Source organism: Hevea brasiliensis, chromosome 9 (assembly GCF_030052815.1).
Source record: "Hevea brasiliensis isolate MT/VB/25A 57/8 chromosome 9, ASM3005281v1, whole genome shotgun sequence".
NCBI lineage: Eukaryota > Viridiplantae > Streptophyta > Magnoliopsida > Malpighiales > Euphorbiaceae > Hevea > Hevea brasiliensis.
In genome coordinates, this window is record NC_079501.1 from 32,598,156 (window position 1) to 32,623,600 (window position 25,445).

Here is a 25,445-nt window from a genome sequence, read left to right on the forward strand (position 1 = left end):
AGGCTAATGAATTTTGCTCTTGTAATTTGGCTTGCATTGAGGAGTTGCTTATCTCTTACTACAGAGCGTTAACGAGTTTCTAGATATGAAAGCGTACTGTTTGTAGTATTCAATCCAAAGCATGTTGATACCATCTAGGATCAGCTGGAGTTGAGCCATTGAAGTAGTTCTAACAAAACCATGCCCACGATCTCTGTGACTTTATCTATTTGGAATGAAGATATCCACAATCTCACCTAACTGAGAGAAGGGCCTCCAAAATGAGTAAGCATCCCAACCACAAGGGAAATTCTCAAAGTAGACATTTGAAAAAAAATCCCATTGGGTAAATGATTATTAATCTGGTTGCCATTGTCAGCAGGTTAGAGTGGCAGAGATGGATTAGGAAGAACATGTGCCTGGCGGTAGTCGATATGATGGGTCTGGCAATTGTAAACAGTGGGGTTGGTTGGTGGGGGAGGGGGATAGGTTGGGATTATTTTGGACTTTACCTTCCAGTTCGATTTGATGTTCCATCCTAGGATATCGAATTTGTCGACTTTTGTACTCTGTTAATGAACTCTTTGTGTAGGTTGTTGGGTCTTTGTATGCTGGTGTTCTTGTATGTTCTTGGTCAAGTTTTTTCATTAACATGAAACATCCTAGATTGGATTTTTTGGAATTGACCTGCTGGTCAGGATATAAGTGGTTGTTCCATGTTAAGTTTTTCTTAACATTTTGTTAATAAAATTTTATGTTTATTAAGAAAAAAAATAAAAAAGCAGAACTTTCTTTCATGTCCTCGTTTGCAACAGGGCTTGGGTTTTGGATATATAAGCCTCTCATTTGGTTGTTTGGTTTGAGCTAAATCAATCTGTTTCCAACTTAATGGATTGGATCTAAGTCCTCACATACACTCATTTGATTCTTTGCTTCATGACTATGTATAAAAATATATTAATATATCCAATGAAAGGAACCATTTTCCTAGTTCGTATCAATTAATTAAGAAAGAATTCTAAATTCTGGCTGTCTGGTATATAGTAACAAGTAGTTACTTTTCACTTTCAATTCATCAAAATGTCAAAACTTTAAAGATATTTTAATTTATTGGTTAGGAAACATTAGCTTGGTCATACGCACATTAGCTTGGTCATACGCTAAAGTATTTGATTCAGATAACGAAGAGAAGAAGACCAATAAATGATTTATAAATACATTTTACATAAGCCCACTAATTGGTGACTAAAATGAAATATTCACCCAACCACATATCAAAAGAAAAGGTCCTCTTAATTGACCATTTATCAAATTCCAAATCCACAATATACATTTGCGTATTTTTCTTTTATTATTTTTTTTTCAAAAAAAATTTACATGCTTTCTCATTTGTGAGATTTGTATATTTCTTTAAAGAAAGAAATTCACGAGCAAAATTTTATGGTAAACCCACTATATCAATTAGATTCCTGATTGGTGTGGCAAACCAATAACATATTGACATATGGATTAAGTGTAAAATTAAAAAATAAAAAGAGATAAAGTAATGATCTTGAATGTAGTTACGGGTAAGTTTATTTTTCTCTCCTCTCTTTTTCTCTCCCCTCTTTCCTTTTTGAATTAGATTTCTCTTTCAAGCCCTAATATGAATTATATGAACTTTCTTCCTCAACAATCCATATTCAATTCTAGCCTACTAGGTTTATACTCTATGTTTACAGTACACGGTATGCTTCTTTTTGTTTTTTCTTAATTTATGCTCTCATTTAACTTCGTTTCAGATTGATATATATAATTAAGAGATGATTAATTTAAGAAATATATATGTTGTAGACCATATGCGCACTACTTGTATATACCATTTAATTAGGTATCCTAAATGTTGATTGTTTCATGAGAACGTACACCTGAAATCTTATTCTAATGGTGACAATGGAGATTGCTCTTGCTACGTAGCTTTAGCTGAGTCAACTGAGAAGAAGTCTTGATATTTTTACCTATAACTAGAAAAGGTATAATTTTTCATTAATGGGGTAGGTAATTAGTAGAACTTTTCTAATTCTTACCATATTTATATAAACTATTAATAACAAGGAAGTTGGACTTGTACAAGAAACAAGTCACTGGTCCATTTACTCATCTTAAGTAACAATGAGTCGCCAATAGAATATTCAAAAGCATGACGTTAAATTTTGAACAAGTAAACCTTCTGCTTTTGTTTGAATATATCATATATATATATAAACTGTGTCGTTTCGAAAGTACTGTAGTACGGAAATATTCAACGAACCAATGACAAAGGAGACGCTGACTTAGTCACTAAACAAAACTAAAATATGCATTTAAACATGAATTTATAGTCGTAAATTGTAAATTATTATTGAGATTTTCTATATTAATAAAGATTAAAAAATAAAAATAACCTTACATTAAATTCTGGAAAAAAATATGAAATCGTCTTCAAAATTAAAAGAGATTGAATTTAAATATCATAATTAATTAATTATATATAAAAAAAATAAAAAAGAAATTAATTAAGAGGATGAAACTTATGCATATTATATAATCCCTACCAAATGATATAAGTCATCAACTAAGTCATGAGACCATCTAGAAGGAAAAAAATAATCATCGTTAGATGCATTTGGCCTTAATTAATTAAGTATAAATGCTGTTTCCGCTAGCCAAGTCATATATATATTTTCCAGGGAAAGTTACCTCCATATCATATTTTATAAGAGCATATTGTGTGCAAGTAATTATATTAACTTGTTTAATAAAATTGACCAAAGTAGATCGCAAACACTATATATATAGTAGCTTAATTGCACAACAAACACATCATCAACACTACCCCAGGTCAATTTCCTTTGAGTTGATTTACACTCGTTCAAGAGGAAAATGTTTGAGAAGAACCAGGAGTATCCACTTGCCCCAGCCAATGGACACCATAGAAGCGATGAAGAAGCTGCACCTCCATCATCTAAGGAGCTCAAAAGAAAGAAAAGGATCAAATGTGCTGTTTATGTTGCAGTCCTGGCAGTGTTTCAGGCTGGTATCATTCTTCTGCTTGCTCTCACTGTACTGAAAATTAGGACCCCAAAACTCAGGCTGGGAACCCTAACTATTGAAAGTATGCAAACTGAAACCTCAGGTTTACCTTCATTTAACATGAGGTTTAACGCCCAAGTTAAAGTGAAAAATACCAACTTTGGTCACTATAAATTTGATGCTGGTAATGTCACGTTTTTGTACCAGGGTGTGACTATAGGGCAAGCCATGGTTCCGAAGGCTAGGGCCAAAGCTCGGTCCACCAAAAAAGTTGATGTGGCAGTGGAATTGAATTCTGCTTCTTTGCCTAGTACTGAAAATCTTGGGAGTGAATTGGACTCTAACGTTTTGACATTGAACAGTCAAGCCAAGTTGAGTGGCGAAGTGGAATTGTTGAAGGTTATCAAGAAGAACAAATCTGCTCAAATGAACTGCACCATCACCTTTAATGTCTCGACCAAGATGCTTCAAAATCTCAGTTGCAAGTGAAAGCAACATATATGCTGGTTTTTAAAAAAAAAAAATTTTTTGAGCATTGGGGTTTTATTTTATTTTATTGTGCGTTTCATTTATATATGCAATGCAATCCTTTTTTTTTTTCTTTTTTTCTATTTGTATTTAAAGTCATCATCATTGTATTCCATAATAGGGAATTAGGAGCATGAATTCTCTAATCACTCTATAAATTAATTATTTGATTATTAGGTTTTTAATATTAATAGTGAGTTTATTGAAATTAAAGAACCGATACTTAACAAATCGTATGTCCGTGCTCTACACGGACTTACTTTATTATTTGTAATATTATAAATTTCTGTTAACAATAATATAGTATAGATGAAAAAATTATAAATATAAATACCAAATTGTAACACCCAAAATTTTTAAATTTATTATTTTGTAGGTAAATATTAATATTTTATTTTATTTAAATTTTTGAGAAATTATTTGAAATTTTTCGGATTTTAGAAATCGAGTTCGATTTTTCAAAAATATAAAACTTTGATGATTTTTGAAAATTAATTTAAAGACCATGTGGCAAAACTAAAAATATATTTAGACTCTACGAATTTTTCTAAGTTTTTTAGAATTTTTTCAGAATTTTTAAGCCTCGTTTTCGGTTCCAAGACAAAGTAAAAAATTCAAAATTTTGTATCCTGAATCGGACCGGCCGAATCTAACCGGACCGGATCGGACCGGCCTTTTCTTTTCTTTTCTTCTTCTTCTTCCTTTCCCCACGCGTCCCGTCCCCCTTCCTCTCTCTCCTATTTTCTCTCTCCTCCCTCCTCCTCACACTGCGCCGCCGCCAATCAGCCCTCCCCACCTCACCGGCGCGCCGCCCCAGCCTTCCCTCATTGCCGGCCGGCCTTCCAGGAAGCCAAAAACGACGCGCGAAGAGGCTCGACCCACAGCGCGCCGTTTCGGCTTCCTCGTCGATCCGGCCACCGATTGGGCCGGGTCTTGTGTCAAACACCATCTACACCTCGAGAGCTCTCCATAGACACCAAGAACACCAAAATCTATTGAGCGGTTTGCCCAATTTTTGTCCGGGAAGTTTTAGCCCATTTTGACTTTTGGGCTAGATTTCTCGCAAACCGTGAACCCAATGAGAAAACCAAGAGTACCAAAGCACTCCACTCGTCAAGAGCTTCGCGGCAATATAAATTTCAAAATTTTCTGACACCATTTTTTGGTGGGTCCCATGAAATTTCGTAGTATTTTTCTGAGCATTAAATGAGCTTATAAAATTCCGTAAAAATTATATACTAACCCCCGTGTTGTGGGCTTCGTGTAGGTACCTTCAATTCGCGGAAATTCGACGGTTGCCCGGGTCTGTGAATTTCCGACCAGACAGACCAACTACCGAAAAAGTCTTGGAATTGGATCGAAATTTTGGCTACCCAACCATTGTCAGATGTCTCGAGCGGGTCCTCGGAGTCGGAATCGGTATAGGTAAACCCGAACCTTGCTTTTTCGTAATTTTTTAGTGCTTGAATTGGATTAAAAATTCATAAAATATTCGTGGTAGCTCAGAAAATTATAATTCCTTCTGCACTAGCTTAGTAATGATGCTAAGAACCGTGGGGCAAAGTTTTAGAATTTTTAGAACTCATTTAGATAGTTTTTTCAAGAGGGTTAAATTATGAGGACTAAACTGTAATTTTACATGTTGTGATTAATGACTGTTTGGATGGGCCCAGGAGGGGCTGTGTGATGTGATTGAGTTGTGGGTATATGGCTTGTGAATATTGAAGTGCGTTTTAAGTCCTTTTGCAGGTTGGGTAAGTCCTAGGTATAGGGAAGACTCTACCGAATTTTCAGCACGACTTAGGACATCTTTGGTCTTTTCTTAGCTTAATTGTAATAAAAATTGTCAGGTGAGCTGGGACAATATTTCTCCTCCACCCAGCCACCACAGTGACTGCGGTTAAGTCTGTTGTCGACACCATATTTTGGCCGATCCCCCGAAATTAATAAACCTTGAAGCCGATCCTCAATACAGTCCCCTTTACCAACCGACCACACTTCCGATCTCCCCATAAAAAGAATTTAATTAATAACAAGTCTCCAGGTCATTTAAAGCCTCACCGATCCCTCAAACCAATTCTCGAGTCCCCCGATCATTTAATTGTATTTCCGATCTTTCTTGTCAAATAAAATTGAACCAACATAAGGCCTTCGTAACACCAGTCGTGTTGCCGGTCTCTCATTTAAAATTTGAGAATGATAAAGGTTTCGACTCGGTTTAAAGATGATCCCGATCTTAAGTGTTCAAAGCCAAATTTCTAATTTTAATTAAGTCCGCTTTAGAATCGATCTCATGCATATTGTGTTCTCCGATCTCCTATACTTAGATTAATAATCACTTTCAGTTGTCATTCTAATATGTTCAAACAATCGAGTGCTTACGCAATTTAGAAATTTTTTGATCACAATCAATCATTAAACAAAAGCAGAACTTTCATTGCATTTCATTTCAAAATTTATACAAGTCATTCGGCTGGGGGATCGCCCCCAGCCGAAACTACATGTTCATTTCTCTCTCACCTTCAGCCTCCCCTTCGCTATCCTCACCTTCGTCCTCGGGAGCCAGGTTGGCCATCCAGGAGAAGTCCTCCTCAGGATAACGCTTCTTGAGCTAAGCCAGGAGATCTCTATGAGCATTCACATAAGCGCCGGCCACTCCGGTCACCATTTCTTCTTCTTTCACCTTGAGCTCCTCAGCAAGATGAGCGAGTTGAGCAGCTTCATCAGCTCGGAGTGCCTGAACTTCCCCGACAACACGATCTCGCTCGGCCAGAACATGAGCTTGCTCAGCCAGCTTGTCCTCATAGAACTTCATCCGTCCCTCAATATAAGATATGTAGTCCTGAGCGAACGAAAGTTGGGATCGGAGAGAAGACACTTCGTGACCCATCTTCTCGACCTCTATACCCAGGCGATGAGCCTTCTCCCGGACAATGTGCTGGTTCACCAAGCACTCCACATTCAGCTCATAGACCGGGTCAGGATGTCATCAAGGTTGTCTGAGGACAGCCTGTCCCGATCTTCCCGAAGACAGATGGAAGCCCCCAAGACCTTTGCCAAGCCCGGATTTTCCCGAACAGTCCGATTCTTCTCCAGGGAATGGATTAGAACTTGAGCACCGCGGGAAAGAGGCCTCACAGTAGTTTGGGAAGGGCCCCCTTCTGCACTTGGAGCGGTCGGCGGAGGTGGAGGTGGCTCTTCTTGGTGAGGAGGAGTTCGGACCACTTCTATGATCGGCGATCCGGAAGGTTGAGATGAGCCTTCCTGTATCTCCCCGGGCTCATGACTAGGTGTTTGAAGCAGCTTGGAGCGCTTCATCTCCCGTACCTTCCGAGAGATCTCTCTCTTCCGCTTCCGGCTCTCCTTAGAAGCTTCGCCGCTTGCCATACCTGCACAAAGAAGAGCTCAGTGAGATCGCTAAGGTCCAAAGATCAGAGATATAGAAAATACCGATGCAGAGATCAGAGAGCTGAAGCCCGCGATCTTGACTGGTGACCAGCTGCATAGTCCAATGGTGTAGCTCGGCCGTCACGGCATCCAAACAAGAGAACTTCTCTCTGGACGCATGTTCCTTCAACTCCATCACCATTGCACCCTCTTCCCTATTTAGGGCGATGTGCTTCGTAAGCAAAGGACCCTGATGCAGCCAGCTGCGGGGGAAGCCCTCAAAGCTGTTCGAAATTTTGCTCCTCAGGATAAAGAAGCGGTTCTTCCAATTCTTCAGGGAGGAAGGTAGATCGGTAAAAAGCCCACAATGGGGTTTCGCCTGGAAGAACCAATACTCGTCATCCTTGCGACAAGTTAACCGGTGCAGTTCAGCGAACACCTTAGCCGTGGGTCGGAGCCCCTTAGCTCGGCATAGGCCTCAAAAGGGTACTAAGATCCGCCACGAGTTCTGGTGAACTTGGGCGATGCACACTTGGTGATATTTTAAAACCTCATTAAAGAAGTCGTCAAGAGGGAACCGCAGCTCGGCTTTTAACTGTTCTTCATACACCATGATCATATCGTCCCTCTCAAAGAAGTGATCTGCTCGAAGGTCGCCATGACACCGGATAAGTTCGTACGAATCAGGCCGGATGTTGTACTCCTGGCTGAACGACTGCAGGTCGGTTTCTTGCAAGATTGATGGCAGCTCATCCATGGGAAGATTTTCCCTCCCCGAAGAAGGCACATGCCTCGAGGGTGCTGGTTGTCCCCGAACTGGAACGGAGACCCTAGGAAGTTCAGGCTGCGCACTTGGTCTGACCACCTCTACATCATCGGACGACCACGAGAACTGAATGGAAGGGGGGCTTGCTGCTCTCTGACCCTCGGCACCACTCATTTTCAAAACAGAAAATTTAAACTAAAAAAAAGATCAAAACCCTTACCGGAGCTTGATCAGTGTCGGAGGAACTTGAGAAAATGAGAGAATTTGGAGGTTGTTTGCGAGAGACTGAAAATGACATGAAGGAGCAACTGGCTAACCCCACCCCTATTTATACTCGTCCGAGCATTTAATGCTCACGATGTTCCAGGTAATGCGTTGGATAGCGGGACTCGCCAGCTGTTCTGACACGTCTCACGAATATTCCGGAGATTCCATAAAGAGATCGGTTAACTGTAGAGCGGTAGATTAAAGTGTTTTGAATTACAGATCGGATAAGTGTCATTCAAATTAAGAGTCGGATCGGATAAATACTTCAGGGATCGGAAAATAATCAAACAACAGTTGTCAAAATAAATTTTATTTCCGAAAAGATCTGATTACATCGTTTGGGCTATCTCGGGAGATCGAATACATTAAAGGTCTAATTACATCATTTGGGCGATCTCTAGAGATCGGACTACATTAAAGGTCTGATTACATCATAAGAGCGATCTTTAAAGATCGGTAGAAGAGAGGAACCTGGTATGAGAGATCGAAAAAGGATCACGTTGAAAAGACCGAAAAAGAGGGGAGGTCGAAAGACAAAAAGAATAAGACAGCTCCTGTCAATTATTGTCATAATCAAAGCCGAGTTAGTTAAAGTGTTGCAGGAGAAATCTCAACCGCATGGCCCCGAATCGCCCGCATTACTGACATGCGCCAGAGTACATCAGGACAGCGCTGTACATCCTAATCTCCACCGTTGATCTTACTTGTAAGGACGAGCTCGGAACCCTCGGATAAAAGAAGAAAATGACAAGATCAGCGCCTTTCACTCCCAGCCCTTGGATCGCCCCGGACAAGAGAATTTGGGACCATCAGATTAGAAGAAGAAAATGATAAATATTCTGAAGGGGATCTCGGTCGTCCGTTCTGATCCTCTTTAATTCCTGAGCCTCAGATCATGTCCTTCGAAATCCTGACCCTCCATCTCCCACAAAATAGATCCACGACCCTTGATGACACCAGTTCCTATAAATACCTGCATGAAAACTGTTCAAGGGACGGGTAAAAAAAAGAGAAATAGTTAAGAACTCTGAAATTTAATTCAGTTCGTTACTCTGCTGTTTTTAAGTTTTTGATAAGGAAAAACTTTTGAAACCAGTTTTCTGAAGTGTTTTCTTGCAAAAGGGATTCTTGAAATACTGGAACTCTCCATTTTCAGTTCTTTCATTATCCTGTGACGCCCTTACTTTCAGTTCTTTGTCATCTTTATTTCCATTCTTATTTTCCAAGCTCAACTTGCTTGTTTAAACTGACGCGCTTAGCTAAGCATCCTTCGTTTCTAGGTGAGCTTGACCTTCAAGCTAAGCGACTTGCGCCCCTATTACGTTCTGCGATTAGTTTAGTAGGTTCGGCTCCTCACAGGTGAGTGTTTATATCTCTGTTTCACTAAAAGCTCTTTATTTTACGCATTCCCTTTACTTTTATGTTTGTAATCTTCGCCAAGTTTATATGGTGTAATGAAGGTTATTCCCGAAGTTTACTTTCTTTGTCAACTGGTCCATTCTTTTTGTTAAGCTTTGTTACTTCTAAATGCGAAAGTCCTCATCTCAAGTAGCGTATAAGTAGTTCGGTAAAATGTAGGTAGCCGTGTCTTAAGTGTTTCTTTAAAATAGAAGGCCTGAATAATACGTCAAGAAAATAATAGAGTTGCATCACTAGGCTAACATAGAAGGTGATTCAGTATGACGTCATAAAGCAGAATGAAACTAAATCTCAGATAAATAAACAGAACGAATTATGTATAAAAAGGTACTGGTAAGGTAATTACATAGGAGATCGGTAAAATTTAGTCTGGCATCCTTTGTCTGGTCACAAGGTACCAACCAGTCAAAAGAAGCCTTATTCCGACCCTTGGCATCTTTAAATGCCGAAACTCTTAGCCTCAGGTTCTTAGGATACGTAGCTGTAATTAAACCTTGAGAGATCGGAAAAGTCCTTATCCGGTCCCCATTTAAATGTTTAATAGAGGTCGGAAGAGAGTTCTTACCCGATCCTCGCCCAAAACTTCCATAAATATTTAACAGAGGTCGGAGAAGAGTTCTTACCCGATCCTCGCTCAGAGTTTCCATAAATATTTAATAGAGGTCGGAGGAGAGTTCTTATCCGATCCTCGCCCAGAGTTTCCATAAATATTTAATAGAGGTCGGAGGAGAGTTCTTATCCGATCCTCAAACTTAAAATTTTAATAAATATTTAATAGAGGTCGAAGGAGAGTTCTTATCCGATCCTCAAGCTTAAAATTTTAACAAATATTTAAAGGAGGTCGGAGGAGAGTTCTTATCCGATTCTCAAGCTTAAAAATTTTAACAAATATTTAATAGAGGTCGGAGGAGAGTTCTTATCCGATTCTCAAGCTTAAAAATTTTAACAAATATTTAAAGGAGATAGGAGGAAAGTTCTTATCCGATTGTCAAGTTTAAAAAATTTTAATAAATGTTTAAAAAAAAAAGGAGATCGGACGAGAGTTCTTATCCGACCCTCAAACTTAAAAATTTTAATAAATATTTAAAGGAGATTGGAGGAGAGTTCTTATCCGATTCTCAAATTAAATTTTAACAAATATGTAAAATGATTCTCCCTAAAATAAAGTTAATACACAATCGCAATTCATAAGGTCGTCTCATTTACTTATGTATCTAGGTAATCCGGATTAGTGAAAAATCAAACATTCCTTTTGATCAAAAGGATTAACATTTCCATTCAAGCCCTCCTAACTATGAAGAACGTGAAATTAAATCTGCTTACCCTCGTTGAGGGACGAGGTGGGGTGCCTAACACCTTCCCCACCCGTTCATGGACCCCGAACCTAGAATCTTTGTTTTTGAAGTGGTTTTAGTGTAACTTACTTTCACAAATGGTTTTCTTTAATTTCCCTTAAAATTAAAGTGGCGACTCCTCACTTTTCCCACTTCGGTGAGTGTTCGTCCAGGCGACCGCAAAATACCTTGCGACAGCTTGGCGACTCCACTGGGGAGGTTAAAACTTAACCCCGGTCTAGAGGTCCAAAAGTATATTTAATTTTGCGATCAAATCATAGTTAGGTGGGCTCACTCCTCAAGATTTTGTATGTTAATTATTGTCATTCCTGCTAACCATTTTGTTTGTCTTGCTTGTCTTATTTTCTACAGTGCTCTACATTTTAAAAAAGGAAAAATAAAATCCCCCTGAATTGGGAAGAGGTAAAGGTGTCCCTTCACACACTGAACACTCACACGATGTCCTCACTCACTTCAGCCCTATACCCGGGCTTTCTTACCCTTTTAGGAAAGTAGGAGGGAGTCATGTAGTGGTACCTGTGGGTTTTACCCCGTTAGTATCCGTGAAGGCTTCTGCTAAAATTGAACCTTGTTCTATTCACTGTGATACCCGTGGAATTTTCTCGACAGTATCGTGGGGGATAGAATGGGGCTCCACTGTTTACAGTGGGGGCAATTTGGGAACCTGTGGCTTTTAGAAAATTAGACCCTGAGCTAAACTATCACGATAGTTGGAAGCCATAGCGAGCTACCTTGTAAGATAGAACTGTCCAACTAGACAGCACCCAGCCGGTATTAGGACTTTCCTTTACTTTAAGACAAAGGGGGCATACTTACTCTTACCCTATTCCGTTTATTTTATTTTGTTCTTATTTTTAAGAGTAATCTCGAATCATACTGTTAAGAAAACCTGCACATTTTCCTATTTTGATAAATGTGTAGGCGTCACTCTGCTAATAGTATAATTCAAGATTACCTGAATTTATCACGCTAACCAGTTTTTCCTGCAGGCATCACCAAAATAAGGTCTGTAAAAGGATAAGCATCATTTTTAACATGGCATCCTCGAGTCAGTTGGCAGAAGAAGTTCTTAAATCTGAACAGAATGTTAAACCATGGCCTAAATCGTCTCATAGCTCAGTGCCCCCACAAAGGGATATTAGCTCATTTCCTCCATTGGACCTGAGCAAGATTGAAGTCAGGATGAACAGTCTCGAAGGTCTGGTCAATGGTTGGAAGTCGTTTCCCGATCAGGTCAAAGCACAATTTGAGAAGAAATACGGGAGGATTGCAACCTTAATGCGAGTTAGGGTCCAGGTCTTGGCCCTAAAGGCCATGTTGCCGGTTTGGAACCCTAAGTTTGGAGTATTCTCTTTCAACGACATTGATACTGCTCCCACTATCGAAGAATATCAAGCATTGCTAGAAATCCCTTATGCGGCACAGAATCGGATATACCTACACCTTAAACATAGGCAGACCTAGAAACGGCTTACACATATGCTGAGGATCTCACCAGAAGAAGCAAAGGTGAGAGAAACCGTCAAAGGAAACACGCATGGATGGTATTGGACTTACCTCAAGAAAGGGTTGGATCAATGCATCCAAGATCAACAGTGGGATCAAGCTTCATTGATGCTCGCTTTAGCAATTTACGGCTTGATCTTGTTTCCTGGCCCTTTCGGAATCATAACCTGCGGTATTGTGGAAATGTTCTGGGCAGTAGAGAAGCAGAAAATCAATCCAGTACCGGCAATACTTGCCGAGACTTTCTTAACCCTCACTTACAGTAGACAGCAAGGCAAGGGGTCCATTAAGTGTTGTTCTCAGCTGTTGTACCTCTGGATTATTAGTCATATGTGTCCGGTGGAGACAAAGGGACTAACTTGGTATCTTGATCAGCCTCTCATTGAGAAAATGACCCGATTGATAATTAGTCCGAAGGATGAGCCACAGTGGCAAGAACGGATTTTGAGCTTCAATAGCCATAACTATTGTTGGAAGAAATTGTGGACGTCAAGTCAATCTATCTTAATCAGCACGGGGAACAATCAATCAGTATCCCTAATCGGAGTGACTGGGTACACAAGTTACACTCCGGCCTTAGTAATGAGGCAATTCGGCTCAACACAGTTTAGAATCAATGAATAAGAGTGTCACCAAGGTCACTTCTACCATGAGCTCAAGGAAGAGGAGGGGTTGAAAATAGCTCGCAAATCTTGGGAAAACATCACTCTGATGGAGAGGTCGCCTAAAAGTCCGAGTGCCACAGGCGACTATCTTAAATGGAGGGCTGACAGGGACCAAGAACACTCGACTGGAGAATTCGAAAACAGCAACCCTCGCCAAAATGTCCTATCAGAGGAAACTAATAATCATCTGGCTGATTCACTACAAAAGGCAAACATTGAGAACTCGCAGCTGTAAGAACAAATAAAACAGTTGGAGGATCAACAACAGAATCTTAAAAGAAAAGTGAGAAGACTCAGGGAAGAGGCAAGGGCCGAAAAGATGGGCTTCGAAGAGCAAGAAGCACGGTGGGAAAAGGAAAAGGATTCTCTCCAAGCTGTGGTAAAAGAAGTAGAAGGGCAGAATAGTAAGCTTCAGGAAAAGATGAAATATCAAGAGATACTCGTAGAAGAGTATAAACAAGAAAACAAAAAGAAGAAGCTCGAATTGAAGGAACAGGCACTGCTCATCAATGATATCCTGAAAGAATGTGCTAAGGAAAGAAAGGAAAAAGAAAGACAAATTTGCTCTCTATCGAGGCGAAAGAGAATGTTGGCCAGCTAGAGAGAACAATAGCACAGGGAAAACAAGAACTCCTTCCTGAATCCGAGTATACTCTGAAAGCATTCGACCCTGCCAAACAAGAAGAAAGGTTATACGAGTATCTCAGAAAATGTCATCTCATTATAAAGAGCCTCCCTGAGCCTAGGCCGATGTAAAGAATGCTGTGTATAAATATTCGATTAATGGAAAACTTTTTGGGCTATTGTTTAGCAAAATTGTGAATGAATAGTATAACTCCTGTAGGAACCCCCTCGCTAGGGTTATGCGAAAAATTGAAAATGCCATATGAACAGGTATCATAAACGCGCATTCAATCCAGTCATTCACAGTCAGACTATCGAATGATGCCATGATAAAATTGATGCAACCATCCTTCTGCAAATTTCATTTTGGCTTCCAAATGCCACCGTATCCTTCGTCCGAACCAGGACCTTTAGTTTTTACGAAATTCAAAATTCACTAAAAGTTTTTATTTATCTCCTCATAGAAAATCAAACATTGCTTCAAACAAGGCAAGTCTGACCAAGCACACGGTTCAACCCAAGCGAGTGTACTTAACAAGATCTCAAACCAAGAAGATAATGGAAGATCAGGAATAAGTACAGAACTTACAAGGGCAAGTATATGAGTTGAAGGACCACGTCTCAGAACTCATGAGGCTAATGAGGGAGATCTCCCAAAATAAATCAGCTTCAGAACCTAACCTACCACTACCTCCTCCACCACCCACGATAATGGATCATCATCAGGCTTCAACCTCCTTTACCTTTCAGTCACCTATCTCGGACCCGACAGTCACTGTCAACCCGGCTACCATAAATAATGACCTACCTTTCTCCCATTACCCAGTCGTCTCAAATACTGACCCGTATCCTCCGGTTCACTCCACCCCTCATTTCCCAGCTGGGGGAGTATCTTTTGCAGTAGGAGAAAATAAGACCAGGGAAAATGAAAAACTATCTGCTCTAGAAGAAAGATTGAGAGCAATAGAAATTTGAACATGTATGGTTCAGTCGATGTGGCTTCACTGAGATTGGTGCCAGATATGGTGGTGCCACCCAAATTCAAAGTCCCGGATTTCGATAAGTACACTGGGAACTCAGATCCCCGCATTCACCTGGCAACCTACATTGCCAAAATGTCTGCCTTGACAGAAGATGACAGACTTCTCATCCACTTCTTTCACGAGAGCCTCTCTGAAGCAGCCCTGAGATGGTGCATTCAGTTGGATAGGAGCAAACTGCGCTCCTAGAAGGATTTAGCTGATGCATTCTTAAAACAGTACAAATTTAACTGTGATGTGGCCCCTACGAGGAGAGATCTCCAAAACTTGGTGCAGAAGGACAGGGAAAGCTTCAAAGAGTATGCCCAAAGATGGAGGGAGAAGGCTGCAGAAGTATATCCTCCGGTGACCGACAATGAACTCTGCTCCCTATTCATCGAAACACTAAAGGCTCCTTACTTCAACCTGATGATTGGGAATACCTTCAACAGCTTCTCTAACATCACCCAAGCCGGTGAAAGGATAGAAGCTAATTTAAGGATGGGACGGTTGTAGGAGTTGACTGAGAATCCTGCAAAGAAAACTGCCAATTTTGGCAAAAAGAAGGAGGGTGATGTGCATTCCATTACCTGTCAGAATAACTATTCCCCTCTTCCCCAAAGTAACTACCAACCATATCCCCCCCTGTGGCCAAACCATTGCCAACATTCCACCCCCTTTCCCAAATTATCCACACACACGCCCACAACACCCACCACCTGCAAATTATCAACCTAGACCTCCTCCTCTACCTACTCAACCCAGACCACCTCAGAATAACCCCAGACCACCAAGGAATCCTCATCCACCCCTTCCCCTCCCACTCAGTGAAATATACTGATACCTCGTCGGTATAAACCAGATAGTACCCGTTCCCCTAGACCCAATTCAGCCACCCTACCCCAGGTGGTATGATGCCACTGCCCGTTGTGAATATCATGGAGGGGCACAAGGGCATTCAACTGACAACTGCGGGGCACTCAGAGGGAGAGTGCACGCTTTAATCCGAAACGGGTGGTTGAAGATTGAGGGAAATGGTTCCCTCCCCAATGTTACCTCAAACCCGTTGCCCAATCATAATGCAGGCAATGGAGTAAATATGATAGAACCGGATGGAGAGAGGTTGGCACCAGAGGTAGAAGAGCTAATTCCTCACTTTGAGGAAATTTTTGCCATGGCGATGAGGGAAGGTTACCTTTGCCCTCAGGTATCGAAATCAGAAAAAGGTACGGGATGTCCTTACCATGGAGGGGCAGGTGATCATGAGCTGCGAGACTGTGAGGGATTCCGGCAAGAGGTCCAGAATCTACTGTCCCTCAAAATTTTAAGATGCCAAAGGAGGTCAAAAGTGGAGGGTGAAGTAAATACCGCTAGGTTTGGCCGGAATGCCTCTACCCCCAATCCTAGATTAACCTTCTCTGTCCCCAATGCCCCAATGCCCTCACCACCAGTAACAATTATCCGAACCCCGCCTCAGCTCCCTATCACCAATACCCATGCCATACCTTGGAATTATAACTTCCAAGTTTTCACCCAACGAGCATCAAGCAGTACGTCGGCTCCTAATCTTGCTACACCTCCGGCACCTCCAAAACCGTGCTTCACTCCCCATGAGCACTTCAGAATGACATATACCGGACCTACCAGCAATACTACTCCCCAACCTAATCCTCAGCCCGTTGTTGCCACAAAATCCTCCCCACCTGAGCAAGAAGTCGAGTTTATAACTCGAAGTAGGAGATGTTACAGGAACGAAGAGAAAGAAAAGAAGAAGGGGAAAGTAAAAATGGGAGAATTACAGCAGAGTACAGAAGATGAGAAAACGGGGGAAGTGGAGCTCACCGGGCCTAAAGAAGAGGAGGAGTTGTTGCTCCAAATAATGAAGCAGAGTGAGTATGATGTGGTGGAACAGTTGAGAAAGACACCTGCCCGAATTTCTCTGTTATCGCTGATTTTGAGCTCTGAGGTGCACCGTCAAGCCCTGCAGAAAATCCTGGATCAGGCCTTTGTGAACCTCGACATCACACCGGGGCAATTTGAGAAAATAGTGGGACAAATCCAGGCATCCAGTTTTGTTACCTTTTCTGAGGAAGAGATAGATCCTGCAGGCTTGGCACACACTAAAGCCCTTCATGTGACAGTGAAATGCAAAGGATGTATAGTGGCCAAGGTCCTCATTGATAATGGATCAGCACTCAACGTACTGCCTAGTGCTACCTTGGCTAAGCGCGATTGACCAATCGAATATACGTCAAAGTGCTATGGTGGTAAGAGCCTTTGACGGTACAAGAAGGGAAGTATTGGGAGATATTGACTTGCTACTTCAAATTGGCGCATGCACCTTCAACGTCACATTCCAGGTGATGAACATTGAACCGGCCTACACTATGTTGCTGGGGAGGCCGTTCCTTCAACTTTGCATCAAAAAATAAAGTACATTATGGACGGCAAAATCATCACTGTGAGAGGAGAAGAAGTCATTTTGGTCACCAAGCCACAATCACTTCCTTATGTGGAAGCGGCTGAGGAGTCGTTGGGAAGCTCCTTCCAGGCCCTTGAACTACAAGAAACCAGAAATGAAGGGGCTATGGCTATGGTAGCCAAGATAATGTCAAGGAATGGGTATGAAGAAGGCAAAAGCCTAGGCGCCGCATTACAAGGAATTGTTGAACCCATACCAGCTATCCAGAAGGTGGGCCGTTGCGGTTTGGGATATGAGGAAGATGCCCTCATGGATGGGCGATTCTGGATGAGGAACAGACTTCGGGATCAGAGATTCGACCAGAAGATCGGGAGAATAAAAGTAGTCCCGAGAATCACAGAGGTATTCACTAAACCGGTCATTGAAAGTCCGGCTGAGGTTGAAGAATCACCCGATGAACCATCTATTGATGTCATCCACTTGGATTCCTTGTATGAGGCTCTGGTATCGCCAATAGCTGAGGGGCAAGAGTTGGACAACTGGACAGCAGAGGACATCCCTGTACTTAATTTCGAGTAAAGTACCTTTGGTTATCTACACTTGATCATTTTGTCCATGGTGGCAAGTGTAACATTGTAAATGGACCTTTTTCTTATGTCATAAATCTTAATGAATTAATAGCGCATTAATTTCCAATTCTCTTTTTCTTTCCATTTGAATTCCATCCTTATAATATATTCTATTTTCGTTCATTCAGGACCATTCATCAATTAACACCTAATAATTCAATAGACTCAGAAATTCCTTTGGTTAATTTTGAAATCCCCATAACTGCCATTACTTCAAGTGATTCTGGGGTAGAGCTCACAGAAGAAAGGGATGAAAGGGATGAACCTTCCCTAGTGCCTTGTGGAGACAAAACGCGCACCATAAACTTAGGCACGGAAGAAATGAAAAGGGAACTTAAGATTGTGGATAGTGAAGAATTGGGAGATATGATCAGTTTGCTTAAAGAATTTCTGGATGTGTTCTCGTGGAGCTATGATGACATGGTTGGTTTGGACCCCGGATAGTGGCATGAATTCCCCTAATTAGGGGACAATCCGGTGAAGCAAAAGGAGAAGAATGAACCACGACACCTTTGCTCAAAGTTAGGGATGAGGTCAAGAAAGCGATATGATCTTTGGGTTCTGGAAGTAGTCAAATATCCCCAATGGATAGCTAACGTTGTCCCGGTAATGAAGATGGACGGGAGAGTTAGGGTGTGTGTTGACTACAGGGATCTTAATAAAGCAAGCTTGAAAGATGATTTCCCTCTCCCCCATAGTGATGTGTTAGTTGACAACGCAGCAGGATTGGGCAGGTGTTCGTGTATCGATGGGGCATCAGGGTATAATCAAATCCCAATGGATGAGGAAGACAAGGAGAAAACTGCTTTTATCACCCAATGGGGGGTATTTTGCTATTGGGTCATGCCTTTCGGATTAAAGAATGCTGAAGCCACCTACCAACGCGCCGTGGTCACATTATTCCACGATATGATGCATAAGGAAGTGGAGGTGTACGTGGATGATATGATCATCAAATCCCGGGGAGAGGAGAGCCATGTACAAGTGATGAGGAAAGTATTCAAGAGACTCAGGAAATATCAGCTGAAACTGAACCCTGCCAAGTGCATATTCGGAGCTAGATCGGGGAAGTTGTTGGGATTCATAGTGAGCGAGAAGGGAATAGAAGTTGATCTGGAAAAAGTTCGAGCCATTCAAGAAATGCCATCCCCAAAAACAGAAAGAGAGGTGCGCAGCTTCTTGGGGAAGTTGAACTACATATCAAGGTTTATTTCCAATCTCACCGCTAAGGTTGAGCCTATTTTTAGACTACTTCGAAAGAACAACACCACTCAATGGGATTCGGTTTGTCAAGAAGCTTTCGAGAAAATCAAGCAGTACTTGTCAAACCCGCGATCTTTGGTTCCACGATGGCGGGAGGCCTCTGATTCTGTATATGGCAGTCCAACAAAGCTCAATGGGATGCGTTTTGGGGCAACATGATGACACCGGCCGGAAGGAAAGAGCTATTTATTACCTGAGCAAAAAGTTCAACGATTGTGAGTCAAGGTATTCTTCCCTAGAGAAAACTTGCTGCGCACTAGCCTGGACAGCGAATCGCCTCAAGCACTACACGTTGAATCACAAGACATGGATCATTTCCAGAATGGATCCTATCAAGTATGTATTCGAAAGCCCATTCGTGCCGGGAAGAATAGCCAAATGGCAGGTCATACTATCCCAATATGATATTGTCTATATGACCCGGAAAGCGGTGAAAGGTAGCGTGATCGCTGATCTCTTAGCAGAAAACCCCATTTAGGATTATGAAGCTCTGGATTTTGAGTTCCCTGATGAGCATATTAATGAAGTAGACTGCGAAGAAGAAGAGCCAACTGACGTTTGGGAAATGTATTTCGACGGAGCCGTCAATTTGTCCGGTAATGGAATCGGAGCTGTATTGATATCTCCAGATGGGAGACACTTTCTGATAGCTATCAAGTTGAGATTTGACTGCACCAACAACATCGCAGAATATGAAGCTTGTGTAATGGGTCTACAAGCTGCTATCAAAATGAAAATCAGAAAGTTGGAGGTGTATGGAGACTCAGCTCTGATCATTTACCAAGTCAAGGGAGAATGGCAAACTAAGGATCCGAAGCTAATCCCCTATCAGAAGTACTTACTGGAGCTGATTAAGAAATTTGAAGAAATCTCTTTCACTCACCTTAGTCGAGACAAAAATTAATTTGCAGATGCCTTAGCCACCCTGGCTGTTATGGCTTAAATGGAAGAAGGACAGACGACCCAGGTGCTAAAGATTAAAGCAAGAAGTGAGCCGGCTTACTGCTTCATGATCGAAGAAGAACCTGATGGTAAACCTTGGTACCATGACATCTTGCTCTACATCAGAACCAGAGAATTCCCCTCTGGGGCAAGCAAAAACGAAAAGAGGATGATTCGGAGATTAGCATTGGGATACTTCCCCAGTGGGGAAATCCTATACAAAAGGAGCTCCAACGGTGAATTGTTGAGATGTGTGGATGCAAAAGAGGCGAAGAAAATCCTTTTCGAGACTCATGAATGGAACTGTGCCACCCATGCTAATGGGCATATGATGGCTAAACAAATTATGCGACGGGGGTATTTTTGGACTACCATGGAAAAAGACTGCATCGAGTATTTCCGAAGGTGCCATAAGTGTCAAATCTATGCGGATCCGATAAATGTTCCGCCTCACCAACTGTTCAATCTCGTGTCACCATGGCCTTTCGCAATGTGGGGCATCAATGTGATTGGTCCAATCAATCCTAAGGCATCCAATGGGCATAGATTTATCCTGGTGGCTAGATTATTTTTCTAAATGGGTCGAAGCGACATCATATGCTCACATTACGTAGAACACGTTTCTCAAATTCCTCAGAAATAATATTATCTGCCGACACGGTCTCCCCAATGAAATTGTCACTGACAACGCCAAGAACTTGAATGGCCCAAAGATCCAAAAGTTATGTGACCAATACAAGATTCGACATCTCAATTCCTCCCCATACCGGCCCCAAATGAATAGAGCAGTGGAAGCCGCAAACAAAAATCTTAAGAGGATAATTCGAAAAATGACGGTCACATATAGGGATTGGCATGACATGCTTCCCTACGCTCTTCACGCATACCGGACTTCTGTAAGGACCTCAACTAGTGCGACTCCTTATTCATTGGTTTATGGGATGGAGGCTGTATTACCTATTGAGGTAGAAATTCCTTCTCTAAGAATTCTAAAAGAATCGGGGATTGATGAGTCAGAATGGATCCAGTCAAGGTTGGACCAATTAAATTTGCTAGATGAGAAGAGGCTAACGGTGGCATGTCACGGACAGCTGTACCAAAGAAGAACGGCTAGGGCATTTGACAAAAGTATTCGCCTACGCGAATTTCAACCTGGGGACTTAGTTCTGAAGAAAGTATTGCCAACTCAAAACGATCCCCGGGGCAAATGGTCACCAACCTACGAGGGTCCCTATGTGGTTAAAAAAGTATTTTCAGGTGGGGCCTTGATCTTGACCCACATGGACGGCGAAGAATTTCCAAGACCTGTGAATACTGACGCCATCAAGAGATACTATGCTTAAAAAAAAAAAAAAAAAAAGGAGTAGGGGTGAAAACCTGAAAGGGCGCTCCTAGCAAAATGTGTGAAAGAAGGCGAAAACCCTCGAAGGGCGCTTTCTGTAAAATGAGTGAAGGACGAAAACCCGAAAGGGCGTCCTAAAAAAGCGAGCTGAAAAAAAAAAATCTAGGGGTGAAAACCCGAAAGGGCATCCCAAGAACCAAAAGGAGAAATAAGGAACGGGGCAATGAAACCGAGGGTGGAAATAAACCGTCATTGCATGAGGCTTCAGAGTACTTAAAATAATGGCAGTTAAAGGACTTCAAAGCTAACTACAAGGAATATGTGAGATCTGTCCTTATACCCTTCTCCTTTGACACTATACCTTTGTTTCTAAAACCATAATAAAGTCATATTTTCCTATCTCTTTGCTTCTATCTTTCCTTCTTTAACATTGTCCTTCTTTAATCTTTTTACCTAATGCGCTATTAATCATTTAAAATTTTGCTATAAGATTAGGATTTGAAATTAATAACCTCACGTACTTTACTATGAGATTTGCAGGAAATGGCCAAAAAAAAAAAAAACTAGAGGTGAAAACCTGGAAGGGCGCTTTTAGTCAAAAGGACAAAGGGAAAGTGAAAACCCGCAAGGGCGCTTTTCGCAAAATAAGAAGAATGTCAAGGGGCATCCGAAGAAATGAGGTCATAGGCCAAGTCTTGTAACTTGTCTTCCATTAATCATCTACTTTCGGAATCCTGTTAAGTACACTTCATCTGGGAAGAACTTCTTGTGTCGAGAGTAGGTTTGCCTTGTAAGCTGCATTTAAATTTCCTATTATCAACCTCTGTTCCTTGATCTAAGTTGATTTTAATTTCATGCATTTAAATTTCCTGTTATCAACCTCTGGTTCCTTGATCTAAGTTGATTTTAATTTCATGCATTTAAATTTCCTGTTATCAACCTCTGGTTCCTTGATCTAAGTTGATTTTAATTTCATGCATTTAAATTTCCTGTTATCAACCTCTAGTTCCTTGATATAAGTTGATTTTAATTTGATGCATTTAAATTTCCTGTTATCAACCTCTGGTTCCTTCATCTAAGTTGATTTTAATTTCATGCATTTAAATTTCCTGTTATCAACCTCTGGTTCCTTGATCTAAGTTGATTTTAATTTCATGCATTTAAATTTCCTGTTATCAACCTCTGGTTCCTTGATCTAAGTTGATTTTAATTTTCCTGCATTTAAATTTCCTGCTATCAACCTCTGGTTCCTTCATCTAAGTTGATTTTAATTTCCTGTTATCAACCTCTGGTTCCTTGATCTAAGTTGATTTTAATTTTCCAGCATTTTTATTTCCTTTGACCAACCTCAAGGTTTCGACCAAGTGGATTTTAGCCTCCGGACTTTAATTTCAAATTTCAAATTTTAAATCGTCCAAAATATAGTGCGAATCTTTACATAATTCCTACACGGGAAAATTTTTCCCTTCAATAGAAATTATGTAAAGAGGGGCAGCTGTCGACACCATATTTTGGCCGATCCCCCGAAATTAATAACCCTTGAAGCCGATCCCCAATACAGTCCCCTTTACCAACCGACCACACTTCCGATCTCCCCACAAAAAGAATTTAATTAATACCAAGTCTCCGGGTCATTTAAAGCCTCACCGATCCCTCAAACCAATTCTCGAGTCCCCCGATCATTTAATTGTATTTCCGATCTTTCTTGTTAAATAAAATTGAACCAACATAAGGCCTTCGTAACACCAGTCGTGTTGCCGGTCTCTCATTTAAAATTTGAGAATGATAAAGGTTTCGACTCGATTTAAAGATGATCCCAATCTTAAGTGTTCAAAGCCAAATTTCTAATTTTAATTAAGTCGTTTAATCGATCTCATGCATATTGTGTTCTCCGATCTCCTATACTTAGATTAATAATCACTTTCAGTTGTCATTCTAATATGTTCAAACAATCGAGTGCTTACGCAATTTAGAAATTTTCCGATCACAATCAATCATTGAACAAAAGCGGAACTTTCATTGTATTTCATTTCAAAATTTATACAAGTCATTCGGCTAGGGGATCGCCCCCAGCCTGAACTAAATGTTCATTTTCTCTCTCACCTTCAGCCTCCCCTTCGCTATCCTCACCTTCGTCCTCGGGAGCCAGGTTGGCCATCCAGGAGAAGTCCTCCTCAGGATAACGCTTCTTGAGCTCAGCCAGGAGATCTCTATGAGCATTCACATAAGCACTGGCCACTCCGGTCACCATTTCTTCTTCTTTCGCCTTGAGCTCCTCAGCAAGATGAGCGAGTTGAGCAGCTTCATCGGCTCGGGCGCTGAACTTCCCAGGAACACGATCTCGCTTGGCGAACATGAGCTTGCTCGGCGGCTTGTCCTCATAGAACTTCATCCGTCCCTCAATCGAGATATGTAGTCTGAGCGGACGAAAGTTGGGATTGGAGAAGACACCGTGACCCATCTTCTCGACCTCTATACCCAGGCGATGAGCCTTCTCGGACAATGTCTTTGGTTCACCAAGCACTCCACATTCAAGCTCATAGGCCGGTCGAGGATGTCATCAAGGTTGTGCGAGGACGGCGGTCCGATCTTCCCGAAGACAGATGGAAGCCCCAAGACCTTCCCCAAGCCGGATTTTCCCGAGCAGTCGATTCTTCTCCGAGGAATGGATTAGAACTTGGCGCGCGAAAGAGTCCTCACGATGGTTGGGAAGGGCCCCCTTCTGCACTTGGAGCGGTCGGCGGAGGTGGAGGTGGCTCTTCTTGGTGAGGAGGAGTTCGGACCACTTCTATGATCGGCAGTCCGGAAGGTTGAGATGAGCCTTCCTGTATCTCCCCGGGCTCATGACCAGGTGTTTGAAGCAGCTCGGAGCGCTTCATCTCCCGTACCTTCCAAGAGATCTCTCTCTTCCGCTTCCGGCTCTCCTTAGAAGCTTCGCCGCTCGCCATACCTGCACAAAGAAGAGGTCAGTGAGATCGCTACAGTCCAAAGATCTGAGATATAGAAAATACCGATGCCGAGATCAGAGAGCTGAAGCCCGCGATCTTGACCGGTGACCAGCTGCATAGTCCAATGGTGTAGCTCGGCCGTCACGGCATCCAAACAAGAGAACTTCTCTCTGGATGCCTGTTCCTTCAACTCCATCACCATTGCACCCTCTTCCCTATTTAGGGCGATGTGCTTCGTAAGCAAAGGACCCTGATGCAGCCAGCTGCGGGGGAAGCCCTCAAAGCTGTTTGGAATTTTGCTCCTCAGGATAAAGAAGCGGTTCTTCCAATTCTTCAGGGAGGAAGGTAGATCGGTAAAAAGCCAACAATGGGGTTTTGCCTGGAAGAACCAATACTCGTCGTCCTTGCGACGAGTTAACCGGTGCAGTTCAGCGAACACCTTAGCCGTGGGTCAGAGCCCCTTAGCTCGGCATAGGCCTCGGAAGGCTACTAAGGTCCGCTACGAGTTCGGGTGAACTTGGGCAATGCACACTTGGTGATATTTTAAAACCTCTTTAAAGAAGTCATCAAGAGGGAACCGCAGCCCGGCTTTTAACTATTCTTCATACACCATGATCATAGCGTCCCTCTCAAAGAAGTGATCTGCTCGAAGGTCGCCATGACACCGGATAAGTTCGTACGAATCAGGCCCGATGTTGTACTTCTGGCTGAACGACTGCAGGTCGGTTTCTTGCAAGATTGATGGCAGCTAGTCCATGGGAAGATTTTCCCTCCCCGAAGAAGGCACATGCCTCGAGGGTGCTGGTTGTCCCCGAACTGGAACGGAGACCCTAGGAAGTTTAGGCTGCGCGCTTAGTCCGACTGCCTCTACATCATCGGATGACCACGAGAACTGAATGGAAGGGGGGCTTGCTGCTCTCTGACCCTCGGCACCACTCATTTTCAAAACAGAATATTTAAACTAAAAGAAAGATCAAAACCCTTACCGGAGCTTGATCGCTGTCGGAGGAACTTGAGAAAACGAGAGAATTTGGAGGTTGTTTGCGAGAGACTGAAAATGACATGAAGGAGCAACTGGCTAACCCCACCCCTATTTATACTCGTCTGAGCATTTAATGCTCACGATGTTCCAGGTAATGCATTGGATAGCGGGACTCGCCAGCTGTTCTGACACGTCTCACGAATATTTCGGAGATTCCATAAAGAGATCGATTAACTGTAGAGCGGCAGATTAAGGTGTTTTGAATTACAGATCAGATAAGTGTCATTCAAATTAAGAGTCGGATCGGATAAATACTTCAGGGATCGGAAAATAATCAAACAACAGTTGTCA

The 25,445-nt window shown here is 42.0% G+C and overlaps 1 protein-coding gene across 1 annotated transcript; it reads left to right on the top strand.

Moving 5' to 3' along the window:
* Positions 1 to 2,880: 2,880 nt before the first annotated feature.
* LOC131183407 (late embryogenesis abundant protein At1g64065-like) lies at positions 2,881 to 3,519 on the top strand. Its single transcript, XM_058154184.1, has one exon. It carries the CDS (start codon positions 2,881 to 2,883, stop codon positions 3,517 to 3,519), a length of 639 nt encoding a protein of 212 aa, XP_058010167.1.
* The last annotated feature ends 21,926 nt before the right edge of the window (positions 3,520 to 25,445 follow it).

Coding starts and splice junctions, on each gene's coding strand:
- LOC131183407 (XM_058154184.1), top strand. CDS start 2,881: ATGTTTGAGAAGAACCAGGAGTATCCACTTGCCCCAGCCAATGGACAC.